At 48.0% G+C, this 14,957-nt stretch overlaps 1 protein-coding gene across 1 annotated transcript; it reads left to right on the forward strand.

Annotated features, from left to right (window-relative positions):
* Positions 1–4,194: 4,194 nt before the first annotated feature.
* On the forward strand, positions 4,195–14,181 carry NET1 (neuroepithelial cell transforming 1; the record flags this gene model as incomplete). Its single annotated transcript, XM_079549594.1, has 10 exons — positions 4,195–4,287; positions 8,331–8,438; positions 9,240–9,407; positions 10,191–10,253; positions 10,685–10,781; positions 10,896–10,972; positions 11,488–11,745; positions 11,995–12,165; positions 13,256–13,442; positions 13,778–14,181. The coding sequence occupies 10 exons, from the start codon at positions 4,195–4,197 to the stop codon at positions 14,179–14,181; spliced, it is 1,626 nt and encodes a 541-aa protein (XP_079405720.1).
* Between the last annotated feature and the right edge of the window lie 776 nt (positions 14,182–14,957).

Below are 14,957 nucleotides of genomic sequence, written 5' to 3' on the forward strand. Positions count from 1 at the left end.
AAAATGTCGCAGGTTCTTTCTTTGAAGAAATTGAATCCAGATGTCAGTCACGTTGGAGGCATCCGAGACCTGTGAAAACTGGGAAAAGTGCCCACTGAGGAATGCCCCCTGCCTCTGGGCTGCTGTTGTGCACCAGCTCGGGTCTTTTTCACCCGGGGCAGTGGCAGAACTGAGATCTTTTGTCTTTGGCTCCTGTCTGCAGCAGCAAACATCCTTCTCATAAGGTTAGGTATAAAACAAAGCAATCTGAAGTGTCCTGGCTGATGACTGGGCTGTTTAACCCGGGCAGACTTGAGGTGCGAGGATATTGAGAGTGCTGTAATAACCTCCTTTGGAGATAGGCCGAAAGTCACATTCAGATCTGCTAAGATTTTCTATTAATTGCATCTGCCTGCCGTTGTCACACGTGATTTCCTTGAGTGCTGACAAAAGAAGAGGCAGATATCAGGTCATTGAGTGCTGGCCACCCCGGACACGGGCTGGAGGACGTATTCAGCCATAGGGCAGCACTCCTGCTGCCATGAGAGGTCTGCAAGGCATGCTTGGTACCCCCTGGCTCTAACCAGATACCACATGTTGCTTAAGCAACCGGGTATTTTTTTAGCAGTGAAAACTTAGATCAGTCAGGAACTGCACACTGGAAATTGGAAGTCATCATTTCTAATCTAAAATGTATTTGACAACATTTTGGGGGCTAAAATAACAAAAGAATATGTGAGTATCCCCCGAGGTAACTTTTATTTAGTAGCGACCCCACCTAGAATAAAGCACAGGAGCAAAGAAAGTAGTAAGTGTGAAGCTGCCCAGGACTACAGGCAAACTCTCAGTGAAACAGCAGTCCACTCTTCTCCATGGAGATAAAAACCCAAGCTAAAAATGAGCGTCAAACAGTGAGGTCCAGGTGATTCCTCTGTCACTCAAAACTCTTCCTGACTCCCTAATTTGATGATAGCACGACAGGAGTCACCAAGGTATTTCACTCCTAGAAGTGAAAATTCACATTTGAGTATAGGTGAGGAATGCTATTAATACTCAATGGCAGGAGAGCAGGAAGAACTCGTCTGTTTTCCGTCACCCCATGCAGAGACCAGCCAGGCAGCATTCTCGTGGCTTCAGATCCGCAGCGTGGGCCAGATCCTACCCAGAGCCCAGAGGGGTTGGATAGAAAAATACCATCTGGGCTAGATTTTGTGTAGGGTACAGATCCATAAGTCAGGCTTCATTGCTTTTGCTGCACAAGGAATGATTTTCCTTTCTTTTTTCATTTGTTTTGGCTTTAATTGGAGTACCACAGCTTTGCTCACTGCCTCTTGCTTGTGTTGTAAGTGGAGCAGAGGCAATGAAGCAAAGCACAGGTATCACAGCACGCCCTGAGCTGCTCGAAGGTCATACTGATGGCATTGCTGTTGAGAGAACAGCATGAGCCTGGGAACTTGTGCAAGCTCACCTTCCACCCTTGCTATCTTTAAGCTTCTCCAGATTTATTCCCTCCTCTGCATGCTCAGTGTTGCACACTGTTCAGGGAGTACCCATTACAGCTCTACTTGCAGTTGGATTTTACCCTGAAACAGACCTGGATGATCTACACAGAGGTCTATTCTAGGGTATAACTGATGTACAGAAATCATCCCATCTGATATAGGGGCAGCTGGGAAATGCTTGCTGTTTGCTGTGTTGTATTAAAGCCTTAACCACACCTTGCTTTGAACAAAGGGCAGTCGTCCAGGGCAATAACCTCATCCAGGGCAATAACTCATCTTCTAGGGCATGTAACCCATTGTCCAGGGCACATAACCCATTGCACGTGCCATACCAGGAGGCAAACAGGGAGCCCCAATGTGTCAGGCCAGAGCTTTAAGTTTCCATAACATGACTTCAGCAGTCTGCATCAGCCAGGGCTTGCATCATTGCGGATGAGCCACCCTCACCAGGTGGTGAAACAGGGATCTCCCTGCCCGTGAGCTGTCCCTTCCCCAAAGGCTCTGGAAGGAGGGGAACAATTTAACTCCTACGTCACAAAAACCACTTAATATGGCATGAAGTGCTTCAGGACACAGGAGGACATCACGTTCTGGTCCTAACAAGACTCGTGTAAGTGCTGCCTTTGTGCATGCGACTGCTCCATGCCTTCCCTCCAGGGTCCTGGTTGTTTGTGCCCTATTTTTAGTTGACAGCCCAACTACATCTATGAAGAAAGAGATGCCTGTCTAGGTTGATAAGCATTCCCTCCTCTCAACCCCTAGATCACAGACCCTGGATCTTTAAAGTGAGTTTAACAAACCTTCGTCTTTAGGTTATAAGGGGAAGCAGGCATTTAGATACTCCTGAAAACCCTAATGAAACTCAGTGAATGGTTTGTCAGAGTCACAGTCCTGTTGGTTATTTGTTGTCTTAAAAACAGGATTGGCCCCATCAGAGAGTCTGCGGGAACTCACTGTGCCTTGAGTTTGTGAGAATCCTGTGTTGGATGACCCCAAACATCCCGCTCTCAGCTGAGGTTTATCCCAACACATCAAATATTCATATCATAGAATGGCCTGGATGGTCCTTAAAGATTACAGAACTATGGGATGGTCGGGCTGGAAATATCCTTAGAGATCATAGAATCATGGGTTAGGAGGGACCTTAAAGATCACAGAACCACAGAAAGGTTGGGTTGGAAGGGATCTCAAAGCCCACCCAGCCCCAACCCCTGCCATGGCTGGTCGCCCCCTACCATATCAGCTTGCCCACCACCCCATCCAACTTGCCTTGAGCTGCACATGAGGCACTCACAATTCTTTGGGCAGCCTGTGCCACTTCCTCACTGCCCTCTAAGTAGACTTTCCTCCTAACATCTGACCTAAATCCTCCCCTCTTAGTTTAAAGCCATTCCCCCTTGTCCTATCACTATATCCTCCTGCCACCCTTCCCCCTCCGAACAGCAGCTATAAGCAGCCATGCAGCCACCAAATAAACTCAGTGTGTTTTTACCAGCTCAAGAGACCTTTTACTTTGGAGGTTTGCAGCAGTGCCAGGAATAATATAACTTGAACAAACAAACAAAAGTACAAAACCCTTTGCATCCAAAGCCAGGCTTGCCAGGACAGGCTGCCCTGTTAGCAGAGGGGGAGAGGCTCAGCCCCTGGCTAGCAGAGCGGTGCCAGCAGAGCCTTGAAAGCTGAGAGCAGACTTCAAAGCACAGGTCTAGACAAGAATTCAGCTTTTTGAACACAAGAGGGTAAAAACCATAACAAAAAAATAAGCAACACAATTTGCAGCAGCAAATGATTTCGCTGCCATCAGGAGGAGCATGTCGCACTGCCCTTGTGAGATGGTGAACAAAAAGAAGAGGAAAATAAGACCAGAAAACATGAAATCACAGAAGCATTTAAGCTGGAAAGGACCTTTAAAGATCATTTGGTCCAACCCTGTGCAATGAACAGGGACACCTACAGCTCCATCAGGTGCTCAGAGCCCTGTCCAGCCTGACCTTGGGTCTCTCCAGGGATGGGGCACCCACCACTTCCCTGGGAAACCTGTGCCAGTGCTTCACTACCCAAATGTTTTGCTTCACCTTTTTTTTTCAGCACAGAGAGTGGAAAGTCTCAGCTTTCCAAAACTTTCACAGATCACAGAATCACAGAATGGCCCGGGTTGGAAGGGACCTCAAGGATCATGAAGCTCCAACCCCACTGCCACATGCAGGGCCACCAACTTCCACATTTCATAGCTGCCCAGGTCCCCATCCAGTCTGCCCTTGGACACCTCCAGGGATGGACGGGGCATCCACAGCCTCTCTGGGCAGCAGTTCCGGCACCTCACCACTCTCATAGCAAAGAACTTTCTATCACACACAGTGATGGCACGCCCTTCTTGACATTCGAAGGGAGCTGCCATCACACCGCCTTAAAGCAGAGCCTCTCTTTTGGGAGTTTTAGGAGAAAAAAACAGTGCAGGGAAAGCTGACTTGGGGAGGGAAACAGCGCAGGTAAAGACGCCATTGAACCTTCACCGCACGAGCACCGGCAGGGGGACCGCAGAGCAAGGGGCGTGGCCATGTGCGGAGTGGGCGTGGCTTTGTGTGGAGTGGGCGTGGCTTTGGGCAGTGGCCCCGCCCCCAGCGGTGAGATCGGGGCGCGGTGCGGCTGCGGGCGCAGAGTGGGGATGAGCGCGGAGAGCGGAGCGGTGCGCTGAGGGCCGGGGGGCTGCGCCATGGTGGCTCACGATGAGCTCGGGGGGCTGCTGCCTATCAAAAGGACTATCCGGGTGATCGACTCACAGAACCAGTCCTTCAGGGAGCAAGAGGTGAGGAGGAGAGGGGCTCGGAGGGTTGGGAGTGTGTTTTTGGGGGGAGTTTGGGGTTTTTTTTTTAAGGTAGATACGGTACATTTGGGTGGCTGGCAGGGTTTTTTCCTTATTAGGGCGGCTGTTTGCTTTTCAAACCAAAAAAAAAATAAGGAAGTGTTGGTTTTGGGTTTCCTTTCTTTTGCTTCACTCGATTTGGAAGTGTTGTTATTTCTATGCTGCGTTGTTATGCAGATGAAGTTAATTGCATTTCTAGTAGATTATCTGCAGGTAAAAAGTCCAGCACGGACATAGGGTGCCCTGGGCCGGGCTTTTTGTTGAGATTATGGGGAAGTAGAAAAAAAGCAGCAGAAAGAAGGCAGCTTGGGGGCTCTGAGCTCCCTGCCTGAAAATCCAGCCTTAAAACGGCCAAATTTGGGCAACTGCACTGCATCAAAGGCAAACCAGGTCCTGAGAGAGAAGTAAAATCAACCAATAGGAGTCAAAGTCTTTCAAATCACCTCTAGTTGTTAAAAAAAAATGTGTATTTCTGGAAGGTGTAATTTGGGGAAGTGACACTGGGGGGGTCTGGGCTCGAGCAAAGCCCCCAAAACCAACAGTGCTATCAGGAGCCACTGAACTTATCAGGGCTGGATTGTCCCCATTGAGGTGGTCAAAGGCAGTGGGTGGAAAACTCCATGGCAGTGTGATGGCTCGGGTTGAGCTGGCACGTGGATCTTCCAGGTAGAGTCAGGTGGCGGTGACTTCCAGCAGGAATCCTTCGAGCCGATGGTTGTGATCATCTTCTGCTCTGTAGGAGTTTGGCCACGCATGGTTTTTGGATTTGTCACCGTGTTTGTGTGCCTTGCCATGGGGCTGGCACTTGGAACATTGTCCTCTAGTAAATGATCCCTATAAAAACCACTAATTATTACCTAGCAGAGAGGTAAAGGTTGCATGCGTGCGTGCTGCTGAGGGGAAGCGTTTCTGTGTTCAGGTGTAGAGGCTGCAAGATGGCTAAGTCTTCCCAATGCAAAGTGAAGAAGTTCAGGTGATGGAGCTTTGGATGATGTCCCTGTGCTTTGCAGGGGAGTTGGATGAGGTGACCTCAAAAGGTCTCTGCCAGCCTTAAGGATTCTATGATTCTAAGCTGCGCTAACGAGGGAACCCCACACTTTAGTGGAGCTTCTTCAAGTGCTCCTCTTTAACGTGGAAGCCTTGCCCTTCAGTGGGAGCACTCAGAGATTTTGTGTGTATCTTTGTGAAATAGAATCACTTGAGTTGAAAGGGACCCTTAAAGGTCATCTAGTCCAATTCTGAGTTTATATATATATAGGTATATATGATTTTAATAGAGTTTTTGGGGAAATAAAAGAACATGTGAATGGAAGCAGAGTGCTGCTGAGCTCTGGGGGTTGTAATTATTTGTCGTTGCTGTAGTGCTTAACACCAGCAACTTGTGAAGGAAATTTTGCAGGCTTCCTTCTAATCTGGGCTTCCGTAAGTAATACAGCGTGGAGACAGTCTGCTCATTGTTTGCACATACAGAGCTTTGAGAAGAAACAAATGGTGCTGAGCCAAAGTTATCCATAGGATGAACTGTGCTGAGTCTCAGCTTCCATCGCGGCTGAGTCTGTAAGGGGAGGACGTAACCCCACACTGAAATGCAGACCTCAGAGAAAGAGAGGGTCCTAAGGAGGAGGAATTTTCCCCCTCTGCTTTGGGTCAAGTGATGCAATCAGAAGGAGAGAAGAAGAAACAGATGCCGTTTTTTGGCAGTCGAGCCATTCGATTCTGAGACATCACAAAGTGTGATTACCTTTTCTTTAAGACATAGGAAATGGCCTTGTGCTAAACTGAATTTATAGCACACAGAGGTTTTTCTGCTGGCCAAACACCCCAAGGAAGTGCATCGCATGTACAGCAACGCTCTGGTCTCACCAGCCCATGCAAAATCCTCCAGACGAGCAGCGCTGCTCTTGTTTGCTCCACGCCTGTCTTTGCGTGGCTCAGTATCAACTGCTGCTTTATAATCCCACAGGAACAGGGAGCCCCTTTGTGCTGCCCATCCCAAAGCAGAGGCAGGAATGCCTCTTGCAAGACAGTGTGCATATGCACGTGTCCCTCAGCCTGGCACAGATGTGCTGGGAAGGCATTCCCACACGTCCCGTGGCCAGATAGTGTGTCCTTGTGTCTCATAGCTGGAAAGGATGCCCAGCTGACCCTCCTACAGCAAGCTGTAAAGCAGCCCTCAAGCATCCCAAAGTCCTGAGGTTGTTAATTTTCAGTGTCACATTTTTCTTTGCTGTGCTATTTATATCTCTAGCCTTGACATAGCTGTGGATGGTTTGTGTCTGTATATTGTCTGCTTACGTTCCTGCAGTTTCTCTTGGCTCGTATCCCTTTATTCCAGCACGCAGTTACATGGTTTTATAGAACTAAATTACCTCTTTTACTCTGGCCAGAAGTGTCTGTCGTTAATTAAAGTGCCCAGCCTGACTTCCCAGCCGTCTGGATAACGCTTTTCCCAGCTGACTCCTTCTTGAATGTGGTATCTTCAGGCTGGAAGGAGAGAATTGACTTCAGCGCTGTACCTACAGCCAGCTGAGGGTCGGGGCCCGGGCTCCAGGGTGCTCTGGTAGCTTTTTCCCATTTCATAGCCCTGAGATTACCCAAGCATTTCAAGCACAGCCTCGAACAGCCTTTGTGCTGTGCCAGAGAGGTTCTTTCTGCTCTGCATCAGTCATAAATGGTTTCTTTTCATGTTCTCCCCTCCAACTTTGAAGGCTTAATTCAGTGTGAGTTAAGCTCCTCTGTTGCTTCACGCTGCCTGTAGGCAGGCAGGCAGGGCAGCCCTGGGCTCACATTACTGAAAGCAGATCTGACATACGTAGCCTTTATGCTTCCTCAGCCTTGTAACTGGAATCCAGCTCAGTGTGTTCCTATTCCCCCTTTTCAGTTCCCAGCATTTGTCACTTCCGTTGCTATACAGAAGCAAAGGGTTTGGGCTCCCTATCTTTGCAATTAACAAAAAAAAAACCGAAACCACCTAATAAAGCTTTGGTAAAACTTCAGCTGAGATCAATTCAAAGAAGAAGCTTCCATCAACTCGTCCTACCTTCATGCTGAGAGGCTTTATTGTCCTGATGAGTCACGTCCAGCCATTTGCCAGATGTTTAAGAGCACCTTCTGCAGCCTTTCTCCCAGCCTCAAGCTCCAAGTTCCTCTTGGAGTTGCACGCCTTTCCTTTACAGTTCTTACAGCACAGTGCTTTTGATCCAGGATATGTGGGGTCACCAGCATGGTTTTAACGAGTGAATTTAAGCACCAGTAGGTTTCTTGGGGCCATTTCCTCTTTCTTGGCAGCGTTAGGACAGCATTTAGCACACTGGGCTCACACTACAGATTAGTGGCATAGAGAAGCAGAAGCTGTTTCTCCAATCTAAACAACGCAGGAGAAAAATTACAATGAGTTGCCGTGGGGGGGAGAGCAGGAGGAGGAGGGGAGCTTTGGGAAACCAAAGGTTTTAAACTTCATCTGCTTCATGCGTGCGTATCCCCCGCAGGAATGTTCAGCATGTCATCGTTTGCCATTTGTTAGAAGAGCTGTGAGGCTGTGCTGGGCTCTGACTGCTCCTTTTCTCTCCAAAACAGAATTAAAAATGGAAAAGCACATTAGTTCTACAAAGGAGAGCATGATAAAAGGGAGGAGCGGATCACAGTTCCATCTTGAGATGAGTCGCTTGCCCTGTAAAGGAGAGCACTTCAGTCTATTTCTGTCCCATAACCGTCCCAGTTTGAGCCTTATTTTCAGTTCTGACGTGTGTGTTATCTTGTCTCCCTTACGCTGGGCAAGATCCTTGCAATCCAATTGTAACCCTAAAGTTCAGACAAATATTTACAGCCTCTGCTTTCCATTTAAGATGAATGGCTACTTCAGAATGCTTTCTTTGCAGTGTTTCCCACTCCTTAAGGGTGTTGATGCTTTCTAAACCTGCCCGGACAGCTTGAGAAATGAAGTGGGAGTCGCAGCCAGTACAATTTGTTCTCTGCTTTATTTACAGGAGCCAAGCAATAAACGGGTTCGGCCTTTAGCACGGGTCACATCCTTGGCCAACTTGATCTCTCCTGTAAGAAATGGTGCAGTTCGGCGCTTTGGGCAAACGATACAGGTAAAAAGCAGAGCTTTCTGGTCCTCTGTGGAGACACAGGGCCATGCTGGCTGTGTGGGAGCAAAGCAAGCACTGGGATTTCAAGGCATCGTTAGGAAAATCTGCTGTCTGATTAATGCAAGGACACAAAGGGGGGACAACAAAGTTGCCTGGTGGACGAGGAAGAGTTCAGGAGTTCAGAGGTGGCTTGCTAGATATCAGGTGATGGAAGGTTTAGGGAGGCAAGAAAAATAAAGCCTGATGCACATAGGGAGAAACGTGTTGCTGAACTCTTGCAGTACGTGAAGCATGTGCCTAGAAGTGAAATGACCCCACTGCTTAGTGATAAGGTTGGAGTAGTGTTGTCTGAGGAGCTGCACACCCCATGCACTCGGATAAGATCGCTTCTCAGGCTGTGTTGTAACAACATGGCAGATCAGGAGAGCAAAGTTCAAGTGGCTCCTGATTAGCCCCATTAAAAGCAGAATTATGATTCTGATTCGTCTACTTCCTCATACCTTGGCAACAGACCCACGCTTTAGCAGCCCACCTTCCCCCTCAGTGCTGCTGGATCAGTGCAGAGAGGCACAGGGAAAAAGGCTGCCAACCTCAGGGCTCTGGGGGCCTTCTCAGCAACTTGATTAAAGTGTTCCTTTATCTGAGGGAAAAGTGTCTGGGTGTGTTTTCCTGCCCTGCACAACAGAGGAGGATGAAAGATTGGGAGGGGCATAGAATAACACTTCTGCACTCCTGAAATGTTGGCTCCAAACTGTATTTTTTTACTGTTGTGGTTTGTTTTTTTTTTTTCTTCCATCCCTGTAGTCATTTGCCCTTCGCAGTGACAGCAAATCTCCCAGCTGTGCCCAGAAGTCATGTAGCAGATCTGCTGCCCCTACCCCTCCTAAAAGAAGAAACAGCGTCCTTTGGTCTGAGATGTTAGATGTCAACATGAAAGAATCTCTGAGCACCAAAGAAATCAAACGCCAGGAGGTAAGCTGCCCGTTAAGCAGCAGGGCAGGGAAAGGCAGCTGAAGCCTCCATTGGGTCCATTGCCTGGGTGGGAAAAGGAGAAACGAGCATCTCTGGGTGGTTGTATCTTCCTCCCCACCTTCATTTCTGAGCTGTTAGATTTATTTCGGCTGGAGGCACGGGAAAAGGTGCGGGCTTCTCCCTCAAAGTGAGTCACTGGGGAGTTACTCTCCCCTCTTTGACCCTTCAGAGATGCCAAACGCTTTCCACGGGGGTGCTCAGCATTGCTGAAATTTGAGCCCCAGCCACACTGGTTGCTCTGCAGCAGACCCGAAGTCGGGTGGTTGTGCAGCCAGCTGTCTTTCTCTTAAAGCTCTTGACAATTGGTTGCAAGCCAAATAGCAAGGCCTTGGCTTGCTTTTTTCCTGTAGTTCTTAGGCAAATCTTCTAATGACAACACAGAAGCTGACTTAAAGGCGCCTGGGATTTGACCTCTGCGGTTTTCTGGGTTTTGTTCTTTTTCGTACTCGCCTGTGTAAAAGCAGTGATTTAAAAGGTGCTAATATTTAATTTGGCTTGTGTGTGAGTGGCAGAGCTTTCACACAGTTGTAAGGAACGCAGCTTTCTCCAAGCTGGGAAAGCGGGCAGATTGACTCGAGGTTGTTGTGCCCAGGTGGCATAGGGTGATTCAGAAGGCAAAGCTGCCTGTTCAAGACAGGATGTACATTATGTGAACTGAATGGCTCTTTCAGAGGAAGACTGGGATTAAAAATGACTCTCAATGCTTTATCCCCCTCCTCACAGGCAATATATGAGATGTCCAGAGGAGAACAGGACCTGATTGAAGATCTGAAGCTTGCCAGGAAGGTGAGTGAGTTTTTCCTGCACCCAGTAATCATACTGTAAATAAAGAAGTGTACTTACACCTGCAAACATTGCACGTCACCTTTGTCAGGCCCAGCATCCACCTTTTGAAAACTATCCTGGAAAGCTGAAGTGAGCAGTGCTGGCAATGCTGCTTTGATTGCAACAAGCTCATCCAAAAGCAAGTGTAGCTTTGCAGTCCTGGGTACAACTAAGGGAACTCCTCCTGTTGAGACAGGAAAGCCCATTTCATCTGGAGGCCTTGATACCTCTATGCAGAGTTGTGTCTTGCACTGATCCAAGTCACTCTTCCAACCAGCTCCACTTCAGATCTGTCCTGCACTCCCTCCACCTCCCATTAATATTGTATTAATATTGTCAGCTTCTGGGCTTCCAAGATCTGGATGTATTTTAATACTGACTTTCTTTGACAGGCTTATCATGATCCTATGCTGAAGCTCTCTATCATGTCTGAGGAGGAACTCACCCACATATTTGGGGACTTGGATTCTTACATTCCTCTGCACGAAGGTAAGAGCTGAGCCAACATGACGTATTGACTAAGAGTGACGCTCTGTGCTTTCTCACATCAGAGCAGTTAGCTGGGGCATTGTGGCAACTTCTGTTTGTGTGTTTCAATTCCAGATTTGTTGGCAAGTTTAGGAGAAGCAACAAAACCAGACGGAACGGTGGAGCAGATCGGGCCCATCCTTGTGAAGTGGGTGAGTACATAACTGTCAGGCACCAGGCTGAAAATGATTGTGAGATTAAAGAACATTTAGAGCTAGAAGCTGAAAAGCTCGCAGGCTTTTGTGGCGTGGAGTGAAAGATTGAAACGGAAATCCTGACTGCACTGAAAACAATGGGACTCTGTCAGCTTTAATGGGCCACTGTTTCATCTGGGAGACTCGCACTAGTGTGACTACAATTACTTAGTGATTTATGTTAGAAATATCTCTGTCTTCTGGGCTGTTTGCAGCTGATGTGATTTCGTTAGTGCTAACAGTAGTAAACATCTGAACTTCAAAGGCACTGCATGGAGGACGCCCTGTTCTCCTCACTCAAGAGTAGCTACACATACAAGATGCTCTGTTAGCTTTTTTATTGGGCCAAGAGTGGAAAGCCTGGGAAGCAGAATGGGAAGCAGAACTCCCCGAGTTGGACGTGTTAATGCAATTTGCTTTTGCCGTGCAGAGTTTAACTCCTGGTTTGACTCCATGGTTGTGTTCTCCTGCAGTTACCACGACTCCATGCCTACAAAGGTTACTGCAGCAATCAGCTGGCAGCCAAAGCGCTGCTGGATCAGAAGAAACAGGACCGAAGGGTGCAGGACTTCCTGCAACGTTGCCTCGAGTCTCCTTTCAGCCGCAAGTTGGACCTCTGGAGCTTCTTGGACATCCCTCGAAGTCGGCTGGTCAAATACCCGCTGCTCCTAAAGGAGATCCTGAGGCACACTCCCAAAGACCATCCTGATATTCAGATTCTGGAAGAAGCCGTAAGTAACAGCGGTTGTGGGATTGGGCTTCTGACAGCGCCGTGGCATTTGGGAGGAAAAAGAAGGCTTTCTTAAACCTTCAGCAGTTTCGTGGAGTGGTTTAAACCTGTGGCTGTAACCCCTTCTGAAAGCAAAGGAGCAATCAGTCCACACGGGTTCCATCATGGGGATTTTTCTTAGTAGCGCTTCGATGGAAGATACTAAAGCGTAAATCCTTATGTAATCATTTTTAAATGCTTTGTTTTATAGATATCTATAATCCAAGGAGTCCTCTCTGACATCAACTTAAAGAAGGGAGAGTCGGAATGCCAGTATTACATTGACAAACTGGAGTATCTGGATGAGAAGCAGAAGGACCCGAGGATTGAAGGAAGCAAAGCTTTACTGTGCCATGGGGAGCTGAAGAACAAAAACGGGCATGTAAGTCCCTTCAGTTGATGGTAATTAATAATCAACGTTGAAACCTTACCCTCAGAAACAATTGAAACTGTCTGTCATAACATGACCAGGAGCTCTTATCTCCTTAGTTTGGGCAATTAGCTACGTTTTTAGAAGCAGAAGAGAAAGGACCTGATGGCAGAGCGCGTTACAGGGTGTAAGGGAAAGTTTCCTGCTGACAGTTTGACAATTGGCCTTCAGGAGCTGGAAAATAATTAGCACAAAATTACTGTAGAAAGTATGCTCCGTGCCCCAGCACTCCATCAGAAGGGATTTCCTGCCGGCTGTTTACTTTCAGGTGCTCTGACATTCCCCATTGTGAACGCTGGCCACGGTTCTTCCAAACAAAAGCGTTCCTGCAAAAGCCTGTTTGGCTTTGAGATGAACTGCCAGGAGTTTATCTCCCTCTGCAGCGGCCCTGAAAGACCCTGCTGTACTCAAGGGTTTGCTGCCTTTTGTCCTGACTTAGCCTCAGTTTAAACATGAAATCTTTTTCTGTTTTCTTTGGGTTTTTTTTGTGTGTGGTTGATTGGTTTGTTGAATTCACTCATTACGCCACAGGAGACATGAAGTTCTTTACAGAGAGAGTGGTGAGGTGCTGGAACAGCTGCCCAGAGAGGTTGTGGACGCCCCATCCATCCTGGAGGTGTTCAAGGCCTGGTTGGATGGGGCCCTGGGCAGCCTGGGCTGGTATTAAACGTGGAGGTTGGTGGCCCTGCATGCAGCAGAGGGATTGGAGCTTCGTGACCCTTGAGGTCCCTTCCAACCCTGGCCATTCTGTGATTCTATGGAGCATTTTACATAGGTAGGAAAGGTATTGGTTCTCATTGTTTTATCCTTGCCATCTGCGCACTGTAATCCAATTTAAGGGTCACAAGACAGTAAATCTGTTAATGTAAATCCTGCATATGCCATCGCTGTCAGAGCTCTACGTGACTGCAACAGAAAGCTATCTGAAAGTTAACATGGGTGAGACTTGAGATAATGTGACCTTGAATTGCAGGGGGTGTGTAATCACCTGGCATATAGAGCTCAATGTTTTCCTCATGCTCACACAGGCTTTCCCTTTCAGAAACTCTACGTCTTCCTCTTCCAAGACATCCTGGTTCTGACCCGGCCGGTCACTCGCAACGAGCGTCAGTCCTACCAAGTGTACAGGCAGCCCATCCCTGTGCAGGAGCTGATCCTGGAAGACCTGCAGGACGGCGATGTGAAAATGGGAGGCTCTTTCCGAGGAGCGTTTGGCAATTCAGATAAAGGTACAAAGCAACCCAACCCTTCCGTGTGGGGGTTGTGTGAGGACAGGAGGGTACGTCCGGGCACGGATCCCTATGGATCCACCACAGTGCTGTCACTGCTGAGCTCTGCACTGTTGTATCTGGAGGCCGTAAGCTTTGAAATGGCGCCTTGCAGTCGGTGCTAAGATTAGAAAATACTTCAACATATCATTGCTGGGGATTTTCGGAGGGGGGGGGAGGATGTTGGGGAGATGCTGAACGCTTTCCCTGAAGCAAAACAGGGCAGATTGGGTCCAATAACGGAATCTAAATACTGAGCTCAGGACTGATGTGCTTTTTCCTATGTTTACCTTCAGCTAAAAATATCTTCCGAGTCCGTTTCCAAGACCCCTCCCCAGGCCAGTCCCACACGCTGCAGGCCAATGATATCTTCCACAAGCAGCAGTGGGTGAACTGCATCCGAACCGCCATTGCCCCCTTCCAGCGACCCGCTGCTGCCACGGAGCTGAAGGAGCTGCCGGAGCTCAGCGAGGAGTCGGAGGAGAACAACCCCTCCGTGCCCAACGTCAGAGCGCAGAGGAGGCAATCTGCCATGTCAGGCATCACTGAGATGGAGCTCGATGAGAGCACAGCCGAGTGCGGCTCCGTCCTGGACTCAGAGGAAGCAGCCAAGGGCACGAAAACACACAGAACACTGTCTGGGCACAGGAAAACCAGGGAGAAGCAACTCAGCAGCAAGCGGAAAGAAACACTGGTGTAGGGAGGAGCCCAGTGCCATCCTGGTGGAACTGCTTATTTATAAATAACGTGTACATTTTCCTTGTCATGTGAGCACGATTGGATTTGCTCTACTGAACAGAAGTGTCTTTTTTTGTATGTTGTAATGGCAGCTACTGGTATGCAGTTAACACTGTTGAACCGGAGTCTGTTTTTACAAAAGGGAGCAGTCTGAGCCCGCTCTGCCACTGCCAGTCAGCATTTTGACCTCTTTAGCAGGTTTGTGAAGAACACCTTGTTGGTTTGGGAAAGATTTTCACGTGTGGTGGTTGAGGCTTCTAAAGCAGAAGTTTGTGCCGTCACCTGGAGCCTGGCAGAGCCCCTCCTCGCAGTCCTGTCAGTGCTGTGAGAATCCCTTCAAGCACTCCGAAGCTGAAATCACCATTTTCTTTCTGTCTTTTGCAGTGTGTGGTTATCACCACCCATCCCACCAAAAAAAAAACAGACCCCAGGTTCAACAGGTTCTCAATTTACCTACTGGAATCTTTCATTTTAGAATGTCCATTTGTACATTCCTCATTTTCACTCACATAACCTGCCACGTATTTAATTTTGTTTTTTTTTTTTTTTTTAATTAGTTGTTTTTGTTTCGGGTTGGTTTGGGGTTTTTGTTCTGTTTTTCTTTGGTTTCCTTTTTTTACTTTTGTATTGCTCTTGTCATCTTTTAGTCTTTCAGACTTGGCATTTCCTTTCGAGTACTCCATCCTTCTTGTTCAGAGATGTACAAATTGCTTCTCACGTCACTCACAGAACTGGGTT

This window comes from Tetrao urogallus (assembly GCF_951394365.1).
Source record: "Tetrao urogallus genome assembly, chromosome: 1".
In the NCBI taxonomy this organism is placed as follows: Eukaryota; Metazoa; Chordata; class Aves; order Galliformes; family Phasianidae; genus Tetrao; species Tetrao urogallus.